Source organism: Poeciliopsis prolifica, unplaced genomic scaffold (assembly GCF_027474105.1).
Source record: "Poeciliopsis prolifica strain line A6 unplaced genomic scaffold, Auburn_PproV2 SCAFFOLD050, whole genome shotgun sequence".
NCBI lineage: Eukaryota > Metazoa > Chordata > Actinopteri > Cyprinodontiformes > Poeciliidae > Poeciliopsis > Poeciliopsis prolifica.
In genome coordinates this window covers 2504766-2526570 of record NW_026562425.1, presented here as the reverse complement: position 1 = coordinate 2526570, position 21805 = coordinate 2504766, and the positions used below count along the sequence as shown (strand labels likewise).

At 37.4% G+C, this 21805-nt stretch overlaps 1 protein-coding gene across 4 annotated transcripts in view; it reads right to left on the bottom strand.

Annotated features, from left to right (window-relative positions):
- LOC129378105 (netrin-G1-like) overlaps nucleotides 1-20616 on the bottom strand; it is a 60128-nt gene extending 39512 nt beyond the window's left edge. For 3 of the 4 annotated variants that reach the window (XM_055058399.1, XM_055058401.1, XM_055058403.1), the window contains exons 1-2: nucleotides 19192-19725; nucleotides 13388-14037 (exon numbers count right to left, since the gene is read on the bottom strand). In XM_055058399.1, coding sequence (XP_054914374.1) covers nucleotides 13388-13633 — 246 coding nt within the window. In that variant the 5' untranslated portion in view covers nucleotides 13634-14037; nucleotides 19192-19725. Of the gene's footprint in view, nucleotides 1-13387; nucleotides 14038-19191; nucleotides 19726-20530 lie in introns of those variants that run through there. The other variant, XM_055058400.1, reaches the window with a different exon arrangement.
- Between the last annotated feature and the right edge of the window lie 1189 nt (nucleotides 20617-21805).

The window sequence follows — 21805 nt, the reverse complement described above, 5'->3', positions numbered from 1 at the left end:
CCTTCTAATCTGCCACATGACACCTGCCGACCTGTCACTGGCCCACACTCTATCTCCATCACACCTTTGGATGCTTGTCCTCATTCATGGGATGGGCTGGCTGGAGAGGGAGGATATTTCACAAGTGGCTATTCAAGCAGCTGTTGGATTCAGTGTGTAGGGAGTTGCTCTAGACAAACATGGCGAACAAGAAATGTTGTTGAAATGAGGTAATTGATCCAACTAAGTAGTACTCTATGTTTCAGTGTTTTCCTGTGCACACTCAGGACCTTAAAAATACAGGAAAATCTTGTTATTTAGGTAGACATAAGTCAACAGGCTTTAACATACCGAAGTCCTATATGCTTTCCATAACACATGACTCAAATATGTATTTGTATTAATAAGTTATACATAATTCTATTTAAATAGCACCAATTTGCTGTAATAAATGTTTCTGTTATAGGAAAGACTTGATAAAGGCTAAACAAAACATGTTACATGTAAGTTTATATAATACAGACATTCACAGAATTATCATCTAGAGATTTGTGCAGAAGACTTTTGCAGAAGGCAGAATAATATTCTTTACTTTCTGTCGTTTTATTACAGTTGAACTTGTGAGGTTTAAATTCTAATATATATGGATTTGCTTTTCAGTGCCACTCTGCTACATATTCTTAGTACAGGATAGTGATTTGAAGTATCGTGCCTCAATAGGACAAAATATACTGCATTCCAGATATTTCTAAAATGTCTTTCTCAGTGCCGCCAGTGAGACTGATCTGACACTAGGGCTGCATGGTGGAGAATTTGTTAGTACTGATGCTTCTCAGGAAAAAAGATCAAGGAATTGCTATCTCAACCTGGGCCTTTCATTGTAGATTTTGTGGGTGTGGGTTTTCTCCAGGTACTCTGGCTTTCACACGTCATTCAAAGCATGCAGGATTGGTTAATTGGTCATTTTAAATTGTCCTTAGATATGAGGGCACCCATCAGTCCATCCATTTTTTATACTTGCTTGACTGTGTGGGAGTATGGGAACTGGATATACTTGTATTATTTAAAGGGAGAAAAAAATCAAGCAGGTAAGATGATTTTCAGCTGGTGAAGATAAGTCAATAAGAATTGAAGGGAATATTTATGAAGCTAAATAAGACACACATTGGAACACTGACCCTAAACATGCAGCCAAATCTACAATGGAAAGGTTTAAATGATTGTTTTGACAAGGTCAAAGAGGGTTTTCAATCAGGCAGTCACGTGAACCTGCTGAGTAGTGGTAGGGTTAAGGGTTAGGAACATGGAAAGTGATGCATTGTGTTTTGTCATCTAACAATTGAATTCAATTCCCATTATTTATATTGCCCTAGTCACGGCACATGTTGTTTTAATCCAACTGTTTTGTTTAAATGGGTATGAAGGCAGTGGGGTAAAAAAATATATTGTCAGAAGTAAAAGATTAAACATTTGTAAGAAGAATATATTCAGTTTGTCAACAGACTTTAAAAAGGGGAGAAAAAAAATATACATCATATTTATTTGTTGCCATCCTAGAAAGTTGTCGCTATGACAGCAATGGGTAAAAATAAAATGAAAACAAATTCAGAAGGCAGGCATTTTACCTGCATATCACAGGGTGTAGAGGTGATTTCTGTAACCAGCTATTGAAGCTGATGTTTGATCAAAAAGAAAACACAAATTACTTCAAGCATTCACATTTCAATTTACTGCATGCCAAACACACCGCCCTTTGGAACACAGCCCTCACCAAAGCAGTCCCTTTGAGGGTTGCAGCACAGCCAGTCTGGCCTTTTGAAGTGCATTACTTGGCAGTTCGGCCGCACCAAGATGCAGGGCCGTAGCCTTGATTTGGATGCATGGGGCGTCAGCAAACGAGAGGAAACACACTCCACATTAATTAACACCTGGCCTCATTATCTATCCCATGTGGCAGAACTCCACTGGGGTAAATTTAACACCGATTTATTAAGGAAGGTAGCACTGAGCTTTCATTAGTATATGCACTTAACTAAGTGCATGAAATGTCTTTCTTGATGCTTGAAGCCCTGAATCAAAAATATCTTGTATGTGTGCATTTGTTGTCACTGTGGGGATGTCACCTGTGTTTTCCTTCTTTATTTATGTGAGAGTGAACCAACACAATTTGTGTGGGCTTTGCTGCATATGGGCTTAGACTTCGCCTTCTGTGAGCATCAAATAACAAATCTCATTATTATAACTTTGCAAAAATAAAAGTAAAAGTCAACATTTGGATGTGTAAAAGACTTAGCTGCTACCAAAACTTCACCAAGATTTTGAACAAGACAATTAATTTGTCAACTGCATCTGAAATTGAAAATGTAACTGATTTCCATCAATATGTAATGAGTCAAACTACATCTGATCTTCTAACAGCAGACATGCAGCCACTTATTCCGGGAGGGATTTTATAACACACATCTTTTTACTGGTGTAAGAGAAACTTTAATAGTCTTGGGTCAATTTCTTGCCATTTTGTGGGGTTTGCTCTGCATAATTCATTGGATAGATAATAATAAAATGAATTATTACATTGTTATGTGACTGTTAAGATATCCTGCACAGAAAATTTGCTATGCAGGTATCTGTGTTTAAAAGAAGGCCATCTCTGCTAGTTATGAGCATTTAATCCTGCTGAGTATACAGCTGTGCTGGATCATAAGTCTAAATGTCATTAGCGCCAACCGGGGCTAAAAATATGCATTTCCGAGAACACAATAGTATTTTGAGTGTTTGGCTCTGAATATGTATAAATCTAACTATGCCTAGCAGTTATACACATACAGATTTTAGTCAATTTTATTCAAAGAACCAGAGTTTATATATGAATTCAAGCTTAAATTTGAAGCTTTAATGAAGCTTTGAATTAAATGCTTCAAATATAATTGAAAGCTGTCACATTCTTTGAGACATTCTTTGTCACATTCTTTTCAAATCTGAAATTTCTCTACCAGTTCATCCATGGTTTATATCCACTTATCTTTGCAGGATCACAAGGTTTCTAGGATTATTGGGTGAGAGGCTTGGTAAACCCTGTACAGGTCACCCTTTCTGTAACAGGGCAAACTTTTACAGGTCACATGGTTACATGTGCATCCATGTAACCATGGATAAAATGCATGTAACCATGGATGCACACAAACATACATAGGGGAAATTTAGAGAACTAGTTAACCTAATGGTGATATTTTTTGGACTATAAAAAGAAGCTTGAAAACAAACATGCAACGTGCAAATTCCATGCAGAAAAACCCTGAGCTGAAATTCAAATCCACAGTCTTCCTGCTGCCAGGCAACAATGGCCGGAGTTTTAATCTGGCCAGAGCGGCATTGAGACTAATAAAGTGCATGATGCTGAATCTGCTCAATTCTGACACTTTAGTGGTTTTATTGTACTAAAGAAGGATGAAGATAGTAATCATTGATGTTCCCGGTAGAGGTTGCATTAAAAAAGTATTTTCTATTTTTAAAATTTTTTTCTTTAACATGTCTGAAAAATCTAAAGGCTATTTTGATGGATTACAATTCATACAACTGCAAATATTTTCAACTATATGTACAGAGTACATCGAAGAGGTGACTAAATTCCATCAATAAAGAAAATGCCCATCTCAGTTAAATGTCTCTTGCTATTCAGGAGCTAAAAGTGTGTTGAAGAGTTATGAACAGGATGATTTTGATCATAGGATTTCTTTCCGTTGCCCCCCATTCTGAGAGTTATAACTTATTATTCAATTTGAAAAATGTTCCCTGATTTCCAAACTTTTGCTGAACTTGCATTTGTAATTTCAGTGCGACAGCCGAGGGAGGATTCAGCCTCCAGATCAACATCAAGACTTTGAGACGTTTGATTGCACACAAGCGGGTTCATGTTCATGTTCATAATTTAACTTTGATAATTTCATTTCATTGCTTATTTGGAAATACTGGGGCAACCGTCACCAACTTTAGTCAAGTGTAAGAATGACAGACATTATAATAAAAAGTAGCTTACGCTCTCCTTACGCAGAAGCACACCTAATTTTCACATCCTACATCCAAGGATATCAATGCATTATGTAACCACATTACTTAAAATGTGGTTCCTTTTTTTATATTTGGACAAAGATCAGACGTATTTTTAAACTTACTTACATATGAAACATATTAAGCAGTGGCACACAAAAGTAACGCAGGCAGTTAAAAGTTTATGAGAAGACTGTCTCTAATATGTATCCACAAAAAAGCTATTGATCCACAGAACAAGACACAGTAAGCTCCTTTAACTGAAGAATGTACAAATGACATGTCATATGTACAATAAATGGAATGCAAAGTCCATTTATTTCTGACCGTTTTTACAAAAATCTTTGTACTTGGTGACTAAGATGTTTGCAACAAGCTTAGTTTCTGATTGATTTTCTCAGTTTCATTACAATTTGGCCCTATAGATTAAAACTAAATTAAAATCTGAGCATAATCCGTCATCCCAGTATGCATTCAATCTAACGACGCACTAAAGAGCAGCCTCCAAATCAATGCAATATCGATTGTGAGTTGTTAGTTTCATTTAAGTGCTTTCAGATCACACAGAAATGTTTCACTGGATCTGAGCGAATTGTCATTCAGCAGAAAATCAGAGGACACCCGCTCCGTTCTGAGCCGTTTGAGATGCAAGGGTCATCTCAAATAAATTGATAGGAACTGGGATGAAATTGAGAGAGTGAAAGAAAGAAAAGCATGAGAAAGAAATTGCGGCATTGTTCGTCAAGGCGCCAGCTCACAGTGTGTCAACTCGTCCTCCATCTTTTCAATCTGCATAGTTATTAGTCTTTTTATTAATTTGAAATGCCAAAGCGAGGAATAAAGCATTGCTGAAATGTCACCCATTCACCGAGAATGATAAAATCACACCATTACCTCTTTTGGTAACGAACATTCTTCCTTAGCTGTGTTTTCATCCCAAGCTCTCTGGCTTCTCTCCCTTCTGAAGCGCAGCCTCTTTCACTCTTTCTCAGAGATCAATATGGCCTGACAGCATGATGGCTGGGTTTCCTAAGGGTAGGTGGGTCGCAACAGTTGCCTGTCATCTTGTTACTATTTCTCTCTGTCAAGTCTTGCTGCATTGACTTAGTGCATGAGTAGAGCAAAAAATATTAAAAATATATTCCAAATCAGTATGGATTTTTGATATTTTCAAATGTAGGATTTTACAGTAAACATGAAATGTTTACACGCTTTATACTCGATGACTAGTTTTCTATTTTATTATTGTAACATATTGTATGTTCTCTGACATATATTTCGCAAAATAACTCCAATTTTATTTCCTCATAAAAATGTCTCAGAAGCATGCCCAATGGACAGTTAATCTATGTCTGCAGATAAAAAGAGACAATATGAACTCCAGGTCTACATATCTTTGTTTAGGCTTTCATACAACTTTCTAAATGGACATTACAGACACAGATGGAGTTTAAACCAGCGAAAAAGGTTGGAAGTATTGCCGAGACAATGGCTATGAATGCAGAACTCTATCCCCCCCAAATAGATTTCCAAGTAGTTTTAGGTCTTTACTTTGATTAGGCTGCTCTAATACATGAATGTGCTTTGAGTTTAATCATCAAAATACCATCAAAAAGTGGAAACATGCAAAAAAGCTTGTTACTATGTAAAAAAGGGTTTTATTGCAATAATCCCTTAAAGAATTTTCTTTTGATTATTGAAGAGGATGTAAATAATTGTCAACATCCTGTTTCAACACATAAAAACAGACACCACATTGTTTCTGTTATCTAAATCTAACTCCGATCTGAAACAAACACATTGGTCAGATAAAGCGGATTTTTGATCTAAAAATACTAGGAGGTATACATATTTTTGAGATTAATGTTAAAATTAAATCAAACAAACATATAATTTTAGTAGAGCCATATAGTTTTCAAATATTTTATTTTCATTTGTGAGATGTAGAACACACAGAAGTATATTTATGTCCTTAATTGAACACAAAAGACTTAGAAAACAATATGTGTTCGATGTGATTAAATGTAACTTTACCAGCAGAGACCTGAAGCAGAAGAATTAAGTCAACATTTTACAGTGAGAAAGCAACTTGTAAATCGAACAAAGAAGCATTTTGTAAAATTTACCTTAAATATAAATTGACAAAACCCATACTAATAATGTGGTAATGTGAAACAGATTCTCGGTGAGGAAACATGCATTTAAATGTTAATCTTTCTTAAAACGGTCTTTATGTCAAAGCCCAAAGGCTATCACTTTCTTTCATATCTCCATGCATAATTCATCTTTCTTTGTATTTACAACAGTCCAAGAATTAACCTGTCACAGATCCCAGAAAAGAAATGTCGGCATATCTCTATCTGTCAACTGCTCACCTCCTATAGAGCAACGAACCCCGACGTGTTCAAACAAGACTTGGATATTATGCATCATCAGCTGACAGAAAACAAGAAAGTGGGAAATTAAAAAGCCAAGAGACAAAGAAGGTGGCAGCAAGTGAAAGAATAAATGATGATTCTCCCCCCCATCCTGGAGCCAGGGGACATGTTGCATGTCATCTCGGTGTCTTGGTACGCACTGGTGCGGTGATGATGTGCTGGGCAGGGCCAGTTCACAACAGAGTCAAGGGCACCAAGGTGACGGCAAGTTAAACGCTCCAACTGTTCCCTGTCTCCAAACAAATACATGGATGAGTGAATCTCCCAGCGAGGAGAAAGGGTGCAGGGATCAAAGAGGGGCAATGACAGTTCCGCATTTAACCTCTGACCTGTTTGACATTTCAGCAGCATGAGGTAAACATGCAGGTCATCATATGGATGCTCAAAGTGACTTGAGGTAAAATCTGTGAAAGATTACAGTGTCCCGGAAAAATATTTATACCTGTTAAACTTTTCACAATTTGTCGTGTTACAACCTAAAAAACAAATATATTTCATTTGTGTGGTTTTTTGTTGTTGACCAAATTAGTGCATAACTGTTAGGTGAACGTAAAATAATGAAAGATGTGCCAAATGCAATCGCAAGTCCACTGACGTCTGTCTCTATCAGCTTTAAGCATTCAACCAAAATTTTGGCCCATTCTCCTTTGCAAAGCAGTGTGAGATTGCTGAATAACATGTGAACATCAGTTTCCAGTTAGATTTAGGTCTGGGCTTTGACTGACCCAAGACTAACATTTAATCTGACCTTCTTCATTGTCAACCCAGAGCATGAAGCCGTCACCAACATGTTTCAGAGTGGGGATAGTGAGTTCAGGGTGATTCTGTTGTTGCAGGTTTTGTTTTCCTTCAAGCGTGGAAATTTGCACATAAAGCACAATGTTTACTTTTAGTTTTATCTAAGCTGAGCACCTTCTTCAGCATGATTGCTGTGTTTTCTGCGTGGATTTTCTTAAAGTGCAAACAGAAGTTCTTATTGTTTTCCATTTGCTACTCTCCTGAAAAAAAAGAAATTTGTAGAGTGCACCACTAATAGGTTATAAAACATTTTAATAACCTACCAATCTTAATATTTTACCTAGAAAAAGTTTCACTTCATCCCTGTCCTACCTGGTGTGTTCATTGGTTTTTGTTGTGTCCTTTACTATTCTTCAAATAGATATGCAAGGTTTTATTTACTACCTCTTGGGCTACAATTTTAAGATTTGTAAGAAGGCACCTATATCAAAAGGGTAAAAGGTAAAATATAAAACAAATTGAACTTTTGGTTAGGAAGCAACCAAAAGATATTAATAATTTTGCAAGGTACTGCAAACTCTAAAAATTAAAGTAGTTTCATATATTTATAAATATATATAAAAAGGAAATGAATTAGCTGGGGAGCAATTTTCAACAGAACTGTGGTTTCTAAACAAGAGAGCTTGACGAATGTGACCAATCCTTCCATTTATTATCATCTGAGCAAATTAGTCAACCCGTCTCCTGAAAATTATCTTCTTACGCAATAAAGACGCAATAATAGTGCAGTTCTGGTTTGAGGTGAAAAGTCAATATCTGTGTATTTCTTTCTTTTAAGCCATGCTCTGATTTTCTCCGACAAGAATTTGCCATTGTTGTAAGTGTTTGGTATCTAAAATGTTTTTCGTTTTAATTGCTGCACAACTGAATAGAAGTTCAAGGGAGATGCTGTCTTCGCTACTGGGGTCTTCAAAGAAAATTTTAAATGGTTGACATTTTCAAAACTGAGACTATGATTGAAATTTTCTGAGACAAGTATAATAAAATCAATCTAAAAGGAAAACGAAACCACTGTAACAATTTACAGTGTGCTCTACGGAGGTACACAAATCTCCAAAACCAAAATCTGGTGCACTGGTGCAGTCACAACCACCTGGAGCTTGGCAGTGATGGCCTTCCTTAACCTTCCTCAACAACGCAAGCTGGACTTCCACTGACCTGAAAATGGCACAAATTGAAATTATGAAAATAAAAACTTCAATGGAAGCACCTATTTGTATCGCCTTGCTTCGGAAAGAAACATATGAAACAGGGATTTGTTTCCATAACAAAATGTAACTGGCAGAGCTCATACATAATATACATTATGCAAATTTAGCATTTCTGTCAGCAAAGCTTCTAACCATTTTCTATGGTTTATAATCTATCTGTGCCTCTAAAGTCTATTTAGAAGATGCTAACATTAGTTGTTTACATGTAAGACAAAGACTGAAAGTTCACAATGACTCGTGGTATTGTCAGAGATGAGTCGTCTGCACAGATGGCCAGTAATGTGTCGTTTCCACGGAGCTTAAAGGAGCTCTCATTTCGCCTTTACATCTACAAACACAGCAGGAGATGTTGGAGTGAACTGACAGCTACTTCTTTTCTCCTCTATTGTCAAATAAGTGTGTAAAGTTTGAAAGAATTATAGGAATTTATTTGGTTTCATCCAGAGACGCTGCCATAAGCATGATTACTTAGGCAGCCTTAGCAATGTTGACACAAATTTCTCAGTGATGTGAGTCAATGCGGCAGTGAGTTATGGGAAACACATGGGAGGGTGATGCTTGACTTTCAGTGCTCATTCATTCATTCATTCATTCATTCATTCATTCATTCATTCATTCATTCATTCATTCATTCATTCATTCAGTGAGTCCAGTTTCACAACTACAATGCAGGAAAGAACCAATGTGATAACTGCTTTCCCTATATGCATCCATGTGTATCTAATTAAACTTTTGTTAATAATGACCATTTAAATATCTATTTTAATTACTTGTGACAAAATGATGATGAATAAAATGATGAATTACATTTACTAGAAAAGTTGAAAAGTGCTTATAACACCCAATTAATTGGGCACTTTTTGGTATCTAAAAAGGTTTTTGGGTTTCACCTTAAATTGTATTTTTCAGCTATGGACTGTTTAGATCAGATGCACAGCAGTGCAGATCAAACACATATTGTTACGAAGGGAACAAGTGCTGTGAACTGAAGGCCTCCATTTGAATAAAATGAGCAAATAAACAAATTAAATAGGTTTTCAAATGGAGATTAACAGTCTTCAACCCTGCTCATCTGAACTTAGTACACAAAGTACCCTTAATGTATGGTTAGTGTTTTATGTGGTTTTTAGAACATTACACTGTAAACTCTGAGCCTTGCAAAAAGTGCATCTCTGTTCACTCAGTATCCATAGTATCATGAGGGAACATGTTCATGTGGCTAATAATCATAGACTTTGCTCCTTCAGCCAACTCTTCTCCTTCCATAAATGATTTGCCATCTGATGGGGTCTGTTTCTGCTATGAACAACACGAGTCCCGAATTCCTACTTTTATAGGTACCAGTGTAATAAAAAGCAACAAAAATCATCAGCCTTAAGTTGAATTCAAAATAAAATCACTCATTTGAGTGACCAAACTGCCACAAATCGCCAACTGATTTGTTGTTCATTTCTCAGTTCAGAGGAGGTCAGTGCGAGAGTTTTGGTCAAGTGGAAGTTTTGCGTTCTGAGAATTTATAAAAAAGAATGCTGCACATTAATGCGTTTGCCTGACATTGTTGATACAAAACAAAAAGTTTCTGGGTTGAAATTCTGGCCTTTCTCTATGCATTTGGCTTGTCCTCCTTGTTCATGCATGAATTCTTACCGGGTACTCAGGCTTTCAGCCAAAGTCCAAATTTAAGTACTCATATTTAGGCTAGTTGAAAAAATACCGCATAAGAGAAACATTATAGAAAATATTTCTGAGCACAATGTATTTTAGTTATGCATGCTATTATTTTATAATGGACTACTTAACAACTTAAACATGTAAAAACATCTAAAATTATGTTTTTTATGACTAAACAACCTCCCAGCAAATGATGTTGAAGATTCTGTCCTTGTTTAATAAATTACAGAGATATATTTTTAATCTTGACCTGTCACTTCTTTTTGCCATTTTATGAAAATGCATTTCTTTCTTTTTCCATCCAAAAGTTCTTTCATTTTAGATACTTTTATATTATAAGATGGGCTGCAAACCTGAAGAGGCAGAAATGCTGAGGAAATTACCAACCATTACCCAGTAATCCTCAGCCAATCTAGAATAATAAGGAAAGCACACACAGAGACCTTCTCAAACAGTATTTTTGACACAAGCAATAAAATAACAAAAATCTGAATTCTTGCAGAATATTTTCACAACGCATTGCACAAACAGGTGATGCAATATTACGTAATTACCTTCTTGTTTTTTTACTAAGTGATGCAATAGCTAAAGAGATTTTACCATAATACACTTATATTGATTAGAATAACTGTTTTAACCAGTTGACAATGTCATCCCTCGCAAAAGTATTCACACCCCTTGCACATTTTGGCATTTTGTCACATTAAACCAAAAACGTTTATGTATTTAGGAGGGATTTTTTTTGTGTGTTAAACTCCAAGTGTGTTCAGCCTCCTTGACCGCATTCTTTGTATATCCATCTTCCACTGAAAATACGGCTGTAAGACTCTAAGCATATGTTCATTTACTTCTCATGACCATATGGCATGGAATAGAACAAAAAACATCAAATAAGAGCAAAAAGCTGCAGCAGCAGCAGAAAAAATTGCAATGAAAACCCAGCACCACTAAGAGTAGCAAATTCACTACGTTATTTTAGCACATTTTGCTCAAGTCAAATCGAATTACACACAAAAAATAAAACTTCCACCTATTCTTCTTGGGTAATGTATGTGAATAGCAATCCTCAATATTGCCATTGATTCTCATTTGTCTGGACTTTGGCTGATCTACTCTGACATTTAAATAATGTTTAAACAATTACTTTGTATCTCAAGCTATATTAGAGGTTCTACTGGTGAAACTGAAGTTTTCTGCTGCGTTTGACAGTTTTCTGTTTTTAAAGCAGCCCTGTACTTAGTTCAATTTGGTATCCTATTCTCTCAAGACTAACGTCTCTTTGCCTCCTCAAGAAAAGCATCCCCAGAGCATAATGTTGCATGTACGTTAATTTACTTAGAGGTATTAGAGTAAAGGGATTAAAGGGTAAATTCACATGCATGTCATATTATTCTGGATTGTATGTGTTAAAAATCCAAAATCCTTGTACCTTTTTCTTTCATCTTCACAGTTTTGCAGTTTTTCGTTATTAAACTATCTAACTAATTAGTTTACTGCACATACACAACAATACCAAAACAAAATAAATGAAACAATATCATAAATGTAATCACCAAAAATTTGGAAAAAGAAAAAAAAAAGAAAAAGGTGAAAGAAAATTACTCTAAAAGCATCCAGCTGGATGAGTAAAATTAGGAGGAAAAGGTCTTCATAAACTTGGCAACGGTATTCAGCTCTGTTTAGCTCATCCTGCTCCTTGTGTTGTGTTAATGTTGCACATTCAGATAAATTTACACAGATGATGAAGGTTACACAGCTTGTTTTGACACAAGGCTCCAAAGAATATCACAAATGAATACACCAGACTAACTTCTTTTTCATCCTACGGTGGCATTAAATGTCTCAATGCCATCTGGTGCAGTGCAAAAAAAAAAAAAAAAGTTTCACTTTTAAGGAAGACCATCCTAATTGGTAAATGTTTACTTGCTGCAGCTCTCGGTGGGCAGGCACGCAGCTTTTAATGAGTCACTAAAGCCTATGGGCTCTTTAAGCTTACTTTAAGTGTGTTTCCAAACAAACTCAACCCGGGGATGAACTGTTGATAATGGCTTGTAAGGGCCGAAACAGAGCACTGAGTGATCAAGCACACACACAAGTACAATTACCCTTTTCCTACTGTTGTGTGCGTGTTTTAGCAATTCTCACTTTGTAAGATGCATTTTCCAACAAATACTGCATTGTGAGGACCCACTACAGGGCAGAAAGCCCAGGCACCTTAAAGAGAAGTTCTATTTTTGTATTAGGGGTTGGCTTTAGAAGTGTCAAGGTAAGAATGACTGAAAAATGAGTGGAGGCCAATGTGGAGTCCTTGTGAAGTTAGAAAGATGTACTGTATGTGTGTGTGTGTGCACAGTTTTGTTTGGTGTTAATGTGCATCTTATAATATAATTCCATTCCTTGATGTTCCCTGTATGGTCTGGAAAACAACCATTGGTAAAGCACTTCTAAGCATCTAAAGAGTCCAATTTGTCATTGGAAGTAACTAAATCACCTGCATTATCCTTAAAATGAACCTGGAAATTCAAAGACAGAACGCTCTAAATTGTGTAATATGTTGGAGAACCACTAAGTTTGAGAAAAGACCAGGTTATAAGTCACCTCCTCAGTGTCAAAAAGCAATCCATAAGAGGTTGCGTAATCACCGAGTTAAAAAAGCACGGCAAAAACTTGCAGGAGTTTCTTTTACGTTCCTGGAGCACTTCCTCTAATTTTATAAAATTATGTGTTGCAGATAATAAAATCCAACTGTGTAAATTCAGCCAGAATGTAATAAAACTGATTGGAAATAGAGAAAATCTAAATCCTAAGTAAGGTTTGACAAAAAAATAAAAATCAAGCATTTAATATTAACATACTTGTGTATAAATTTCTATTAACATATGTGAATACATTGTGAGTTTACAGTTTCAACTTATGTATTTATGCTTATGTTTGCTTACTGAGCTTGAAGTAATATAAAATACTTCCTCTAAACTGGGATCACTCAGGTCTGTCAGTATTTGCCAGTTTATCTGAACTCATCTTTAATCTGTGTTTACGCATGCGGAAACGTGCATGTGTGTGCTCCGGCTGTACTTAGAACTTGTTTCCTATTGCTCACCGGGTCTATACACATTAATCTCTGCCTCTACGGCACCATATTGCCTCATAGGCTGCGCTCCCTATCCCTGACCCAATATGCTGTGTGATCCTGCCTACAGCCTCATTTGTCTCCATCAGGGGACAAGCGAGGTTACGACTCACCAAAGCGCAGTACGTCTCAGGCGGATCTCCACACGTGATGTTTGGGGGGTCGAGGGCCACTCGCAGGTACTTTGTCATGTCGGTGGCTTCTGGCTGACAGGCCATGTAGTCCCATGCCAGGCCCTCCTCTGTATAGATCTGGGACTTGCACACGTCATAGTGTCCCCAGGCTGCAGGGTAATGTTGCATAGCATGTGTCACACTGGTGCACACAGCCTGCAGGGTGAGTAATATAGGCCAAAACATTGCTGATCTTTTTCTTTGTGGCTTTTTTAGAATTCCTCTTCTAAGTTTTTTGTCTTTAAAGCTGCAACTGCCTCTTTGCTGTGCCACAGGGAAGGCTCTAAATCACTTGAGGGCCTGAATGGTGCGATGAAGCATTTCGGAACAGTGGAAGCATCTTGAACTCGTGTGTGAGCAGATTCAGGCAACTATTAGCGTCCACGTCGTTATTCTGGCTTTGATTGGCAGCACATCTGACTGGCTGATGAGATGTGCCAACAAGTCAGCTTTCTCAACAGTGCTGATCACTGATGAAAAGGTCAACAATCGGTCAGATGTGATGTTCAAAGAGGAGCAACACTTCTCATATGTCAGCAGATTCTGATCTTGATCGCCCGTCAATTGTGGTGTTTGCCACTGACAGCATCCTGAAAGACAGGAGAAGAAAAAAAAGACAGTTGGAAAATGTTAGCACACTAAAATACGACAAACATAAAACCCCCATTGCCTATAGGGTAGTAAAACACAATACAAGGTTCTTCTGTCTGTATGTAATGCTCAGTAATAACCATGTCGAAACCACTGCATGCAATTTAAATCAAACTTGCTCCGAAAAGCATAATCTCCATAAGATTTTCATACAAAAAGCCTTATTTCCATGTGTCAAGACCCTGAGTTTAAGTTATTGCTTTTTCTGACTCCTTCGACACCCTTTGTGCAGAGCAACATCTGTCTAAGCCCCTTTAGACGCATTTGGGATGCATTAAGGTAAAACAGTGAGGCAGAAATAGTTTATTTGGGGTATAGCTTTCACAAGTCATCAGACAAAGGTGCAACTCATCAGACAAAGGTGACTCGCAGCTGTCTTCAGAGACATAAATAATCTTAACATAAAGAGTGTTTCAAGAAGAATAACTGCCTCTGAAATAGGAGATTTGGATTAGTGGAGTTATCCTCAGGGTCGTTTTGCTGTGATGAAAATAAGTTCTACATATTTTGTGCCGAAAATATTTATAATTTTAGTATCTTACTTTTATACAAAGAAATTTAGATATAAATTTTATTTCCATTTGAGAAAAAAAATCTAATGTTAAAAAATAACATTAGACTCCAATTTAAAAAGCTAAACTTGTCCATATCTAACGTTAGAACAAAAATCAACGTGTTAAGCAATGCTGCCTGAAGACCTGATGTTCCTGTCAGCGTGCCATCAAAGGACAATAAGATGTTATGAAAATCTCTATCAAGGGCAAACGCATAGCAGCATAGCCATAGCAACAAATAAATACTATCTGCAATCAATTTAGTAAGCATCCCAGAAAAAAAATAATAATTCTGCTCCACCTTTTGGTATTTGGTCAGAAGAGACCATGATTAAGCATTTTTGGCAACAAAGACTCCAGGTTTGGTTAACATGAAACAAAGAATGAAGATTTGGAAAAGTAGCTAATAACCTTCTGCCCATTGTAGTTGGGAATGTGTTAGACTACTTGTGAGGTATGCTGGGAGAATTAACCATCGGTAAGAACCCGAAACGCCGGGTGACATAGTGACATTGTGCATAGAAAAATAATAAAAGCATCCCACTGTGCTCCAACCTTAATAAAATACTTTAGTCTTATGGTTTGCACAGGGAGATGGTAAAAAGTAGTAATAGCAGCAGTATCAATAATCATGCCAGAGATTTTATTAAGACAATAATTAAACAGTTATCTTAGCCGACTGAATATATCTAATCTGATTAAAGGTTGGGTTGGAAAAACTAATAGATCATTTCATTTTAAGGCCAATTGCATATCTTTCCAGGGGTGCAAACAAATGGGTCAGGAAAAAAAATTACTAAATAAAATAATAATAATAATAATAATTCAACTTCAACAAAGTCAACAATGTTACCATGACTACATGGTTAATATCTTTTAAGGCACAAGTTGGATCAGTTACTTCTCTTTAGATAGATAATCATCATTGTAAAAAGTACAATAAAATGTGCAGAGCATTAATTGGGAGCATGGACCATGTTGAAGGATTTAATTTTAAAAAATGAGAAACAACACTTTACAACAAAAACTAACCTTGGAGAAACAGGGAATGCAGTGATCAAGAGTAGAATAAAAACTAAAGGAAACCAGGAAATAAAGAATGGCACAGAAACTACAGAGATAACAAGGTACAACGGGAGGAACCAGGAAGGAGGCTGAGGAGCAGAAGTGTTTAAGTAATGGGACAGTGACCATGGGACAATGAACCTGGGCTGATTGGCTCACTGATTGCAGGTGTGAGGGGAGAGAGAGCAAGAAAGTGGCACAAGGGGGAAGCGAGCATACACAAGGCTCTAAGTCTAGGAAATGAATCTAACACTAAAAAATAACAAGACCTGAGAAGCAAAATTAAACTATATAAACAAGGAATAACTAGACACAAGAACCAAAGTTCAGAGAGGATTGAACCAAAGTAAAAAAAGAAACATGGTCGATCTAATCAAAGAAAAGGAACTAAAGAACAAAACCCAAAACCATCTCAAACATGAACCATAATAAAGTATGTTTATTTGACTTATGAACAAGTGACAGCTGCCTAGACATGTTGATGCCTACAGTACTTAGGGATGGCAGCCTAAATTCAAAAAAAAGGAGAAAATCAGGCAAAAAAAAGCACAAAATTTCTTTTAATATTGCTCCTGTCAAGCAAGAGGACACCCAACAAGAGGTCTGCTAGAAATTTGATAACACAGCTAGAACTCTGAGTGATGAATAAAACTCCCCATGAAAGTTCCTTTCCTTTCCTTGTGCATTATTTTCAATGAATATAAATGTCAGTCTCTGATCATCCGAGGTGCACCACAGGATTCGCCTCTCTCATTTTCAACACACAAATATCTCTTCACACTTTATGAGGCTGCTTTATAATCCTAATGCTGACATTCACAATGCTCCATGTCAAATTAGGTATCAGCTGTGTGTAGGGATGGTCACTTATCTTCTTATTTAATTAAAAATGATCACTTATGATTAATAAGATGCAGCAGTTGGATTCATCATAAGAAGTTAAGAGTTAATCTATGAAATAATGCAGGCTTGTGAAAAAAAATCCTCTAAAATTCTAAATATTTCAAATTTATCTTTAGCATCACCACTTTATCCTAGGCACACATTTCTGCAAGTACAGTGTAAAGACAGCACAACCTATTATAGCCTCTGTTCAGAGTTTGATATTACCAAATATCATCTTCTACTCATGTTTTCTCTTTTTCTCATATCTCTGCCTTGGTGACACTGCTCAAAATGCAGCGAGCAGCTCGGGAATGCCATAATTTCACCGCAAAAAAAAAATACGAGGTCAGATTCTATATTAAAAGTCATAAATATTTAAGCACCTCTCCATATGCAGGGAGAGGAAGAGCCACCTCACCTCTATCCTTCTCCCACCCCTCTCTCCATCTCTTTCACTTCACTTTTTCTTAAATCCCTGAAACACCCCCTTGTGTCTGCTTGCATCCCGTCCCCTGGGCAGCTCAAGCATAGCAGAGTGTTTTAAAAGTCAGCAGACGGCCTGTCGTGGTCCATGGCTCGTAATGGTTACAAACTTCCCCTGCTACACTCTGAAAAATCATTACGGATGGGTTTCATTCATTTCATAGTCATCCTGCTTAAGTACGGCTTTTGCCCCCCGTCAACGGTTGTGACTTTCTGATCTCAATGTGACTTCTATATAGGGGTCACATCCCTTAACTGGAAGTATCCACAAAAGTTTTAAAACGCAAACAAACAAAATAAGCATCTTGGTGAAACAGCCTGGTGCTAATTCTGTTGTTTATCTTTCAACAATTTTCCACCTGGTGAGGATTTTTGCTTTTACACGCGCACACATGCACGGACAAATACACACACAATTCCTTCTCATTGTGTTTATTGATTGCATTGACTTCCAAGCAATCACTTCTGATCTGCTGCCAGTTTAGGCAGACTGATGTTGTGCTTTGCTTTGCTCTGGCTGATGAAAGCAACAATAAATGGATAAATTCTCCCAACATCCTCAGAGCCAAAAGCCAACCCCTCAATATGAGTCACAGTGGGATCCATTGGCAAGCAGAAACACGTCTGTGTGGGAACATGTTTTTCTTTCCCTTTCCTTCTTCAGAATCTCACTTCTCTCTAAGATCTCCATTCAAGATCTCATCCTTTTCTGTTTTAGTCACTTAACTGTTTTTTCTCTGTGTGTGTCCCAAATGCAATCCGTGCACTCGAACCACCTGCACATAAAAACACTATTACTGCTCCACCTTTAACTTCACCAACAACACCAGCCACATTAGCTCACTTGTTATTTGCAGGGAGGTTTTTTTTCCCCCAGCACTTTTCTGCAGAAGAGCCACAATTTCACCGAGGGGATGTGAGTGATGTGGGGACAGTGCGATAGTCCTGCAGCCACAGGCAGACAGCTTATATTTGAAATATTCTGCCATTTATAATTCAAAGTTCTTCTGGTCATCTAACATGCAAAGAAGCACACAGCATATTAGTAAGGGGGGGGGGGGGGGAGTAAAACCCCTAAAGCTGAGTTTTTGCCTTTTGTCCCCTCAAGGTTCTGGGGCTAAAAAAAGGAGGTTAGTGATTGACCATTGACAGTAATGCACACAAACTATGCATAATATAAAAAATAAAAATAAATAAATAAATAAGTAAAAAATGTTGCATTGAAGCTTATATTTTTTGTTCCAAAAAGTTGACATTGGTATTGAAAATTGGCTTTGAAAAAATAACTAAGCAATAAATACATGTTAAATTGAACACTACCTTCCATTTTACAGAAATATTTCATGTTGACATTAATTAACTGTTGCTTTTTAAAAATGTATGAAAAACTCTGATGACCATTTTACGATTAGCAACCAGTAAACAAACAAATACGTTTTACATTGAAAAATAAACTGTCGGATCCTTTCCTATGTGCCAAAACTGGTTTAACCAAACTGACAAGTTTTAGGGGTGACCATTGTTACCCTTTGTGGCGGCTCGACGGTGACGCCACTGGTTGACAAAAACAAACTCTATAAAAATCCTTCACACATACAGTATATCTTTAAAAGAGTGAGTGTGTGTATGTAAGAAAATAGAAAAGTGCGTTTTATAGATTAGTCATTTACTCAAATTGATATGGATTTATCAACTGCTTGATTAATGGCTTATTCTCGCACCAATCAGCTTTTTTAATGTTCCGAGTCAGATTTTCCGCAGAGGCAAAATTCATATTTACGCATTTGGGCAACAGGTTTTGAAGCAATATTTCTTTAATTAAATAACTGACGAGTTGATGACTATTACTAATACCAACTTAGGTTAGGAATGTCATGAGTCTTAAAGGCGTGATCAATACTATTTAATATGTTGTATCAATGTCTGGCTTTTATTAAACTTTTGTTCTTTACAACGCTCATTCAGTATTATTTTCAGTTCCCGTGTAACATGTAAGCCTTTTAAAAAGCTCACTATAAAAGCAGAATCCCAATTAAAAATAGATCATCTCCACAAAGCGACACTGTAAAAGCCACAACATGCAAAGGCGGCTAAAACAATACTCACATTTAATTGCGCTCCCGGGACGAGCTGATTGTTCAACAAGTTATTTACAGCATTTGCTTGATGGATTCTCGTTGAGAGCTGAAAGCCTTTTCTATGGTGTCTTTTTTGCTCTAACAGTGGCAAAATGATCTCGTGGCAAAAGAAAAGAAGTAACGTTGACGCATAACGCGTGGATCCACCCGGACACCCGCGACGTTTCTGTTTGCTTCAACTTTCCTTCAACTTTTCGGCGTTACTAACTAAGCGTGTTTTCATCCGATCATTATATAGAAAAGTCCTCGCTCTCTCAGGACCTTTCCGAACATCGACTGTGGTCCACTCAAGACTTTACGCAGCGCTGCTGCTTATTGGCGCTGTGTTCACCCGAATGGCGCACAGAAAAATAAATGAGCCCGCTCCCTCAAGCAGCTACATCAGCTGAGGGGAATCACTTCTTAGTCCCCAGCTTGATGGAAGTCCATCCCAAAGCAGAGCGACTCTTGGGGGACAGGTTGCCAGATTTCACAGCCCAGGCGACTTGCGAACAGACGAGAGAGATAAGCAAATGTCTGAAATGGAGCCACAATGTCCAGTTTCCCGTGAACGCTCCGCCGGGTCCTAAAGATAATAGCGACAGGCAGTTGATGCTAAACTTCCTTTTTTCTTTCTTCAAAAGTCTGTTGATTAGTTCACATTTCTGCGCAAAATGTGCGCGGAGTATTGCTCACCTTTGACGCAAAACTTTGTTTTATGTTTCAATCTTACATAGGTAATTTAGTTATTTTTTTATTTATTTATTTATTTTTGATTAGTAGTAATTGCTTATTTATGGCTATTATTTCGTTTCTCTCTTTATGAATTAAGTCTGTGGAGTACATTGGACGAAGAGGAAAACGCAGGGATGCATGTGTGATCAGCACTAATGTTCATACTTATGCAGCGAAGTCCAATAGGAATTCAGACAGCGAATGCGTTCTGGTTACTATATGAACGTGAGCAGCGATCAGCCCACAATAGTTGTATACTTCACGGTGTTAAACCGCATGTTATCCCGGTAAGACCTATGAGTCAACTGGAAGTGAGTTTGGATTATTTTCCAAACATAAAATTAGAAACAGAGTAAAGCTATCCAAAAGAAAACGCGTGTCCTAACCCAGGCATTTAGACGTGCAAGTTTCATAAACGATCGCAGAGTGTATTTAGAAATCAGTGAATATTCCTTAGTCTAATTTCGGCTGGAGTCTGATCTTTTTGCATTCGCGCTGATAACCCTATCAGATCTCAAACACTCCTTGTTTCCTGTATAACGCCTCAAGACTCAATGCATTCCAGGACAAACAACAACAAGAAAAGGTCTTACCTTGCATGCGAGTGTATAGACATTCAAGCTGAACAAAACCCGATCAAGAGCGAGAGAGAGAGAAAGAAAAAAAATGCTGTCCTGAATCTGTGGAGTAATTAATCGGTGGGTTTTTTTTTTTTTTTTTTTGGAAGCAGCGCTCAAAGAACAAGTAGGCGCGCCTGCCGGGCTCCCTTGGCGCGGAGTCACAGATGTCACCCTCTCCCACTACAGGGTGCCGAACAGCGCGGCGAGCGGCCATGCTGACAGCTCGCTTTGAATACGCATTTTAATTGTGCCGTAATGCCAAACTGCTGCAGATTACCACACGATAAGAGCAGCCGCGCCCAGCTGAAGGTCATCACAGTCAGTGAGCAAGATCCGTATCCCACTCTTTGGTGCTGCTGCACACATTTCCAAACTACACGGGTTCTTAGCAGAATTAGCAACTCTTTTTGGTTTTATTAGACCTTTTTCTTTTATGCCTCAGATCTTCTTAATCAGGTGCTGGAGAATGCTTAACAAGATCCACCAAGCTTTCGCTTAGAAAACAAAACGTTTTTTAAGGTTTTTCAGCACCATGGACAGCTTCATGTAGCCCACAGGCGTTGTAGTTTGAGTACATTTTTAAAAAGTTTTTATTAATTCAGTTGAGTTTCAGCAAACTTGCTTGCTGTTTTTGTATTTGTCTTTTCTATGTCTTATTTATATTTATTTTGTTTTTAACCTTATTACTGTACTGCTCTGTGTTTTCATAAATTACCTCACTGCTTCCTGTGATATTTAACCTCAGGCTTAATTGTTTTACATATTTTTTTTGTTTTTTTATTACTGTTATGCTGCACTAAAACAGGTTTTTTAAATGAATTGGACACATTTGAAATGCAGTCTTTACTGATTTTTCACTTTTAAAACCTTCCCTGCTTTTTAACCTCCGTCACTCAGGTGGAGCTCAGTTCAGAGCTGTTGCTCTTCTTAATCAAAAGAAGCCAGTGGAGGTTGTCTCTGACTCCGATTTTCATGTGTCTCTGGGAGGAGTGCCCTGGGTAAATCCAGAATTCTTTGGTCTGTGGATGCCTTAAGGTCCATTGATACGACAGGAGTGTTTGGATAAAGACATGGATGGACATTCCTCCCACATGGACAAGTTAAAATCATGATGACATCTTCTGATCTCTTCAGATGATTGGTGGATTTATCACTAATGAATCACTGGGATAGATTGATAGATGTCTAAATAGATGGAAACGTTTCCATACAACCATCACTGACATGGCATATAAGTTTGGGCTTAAT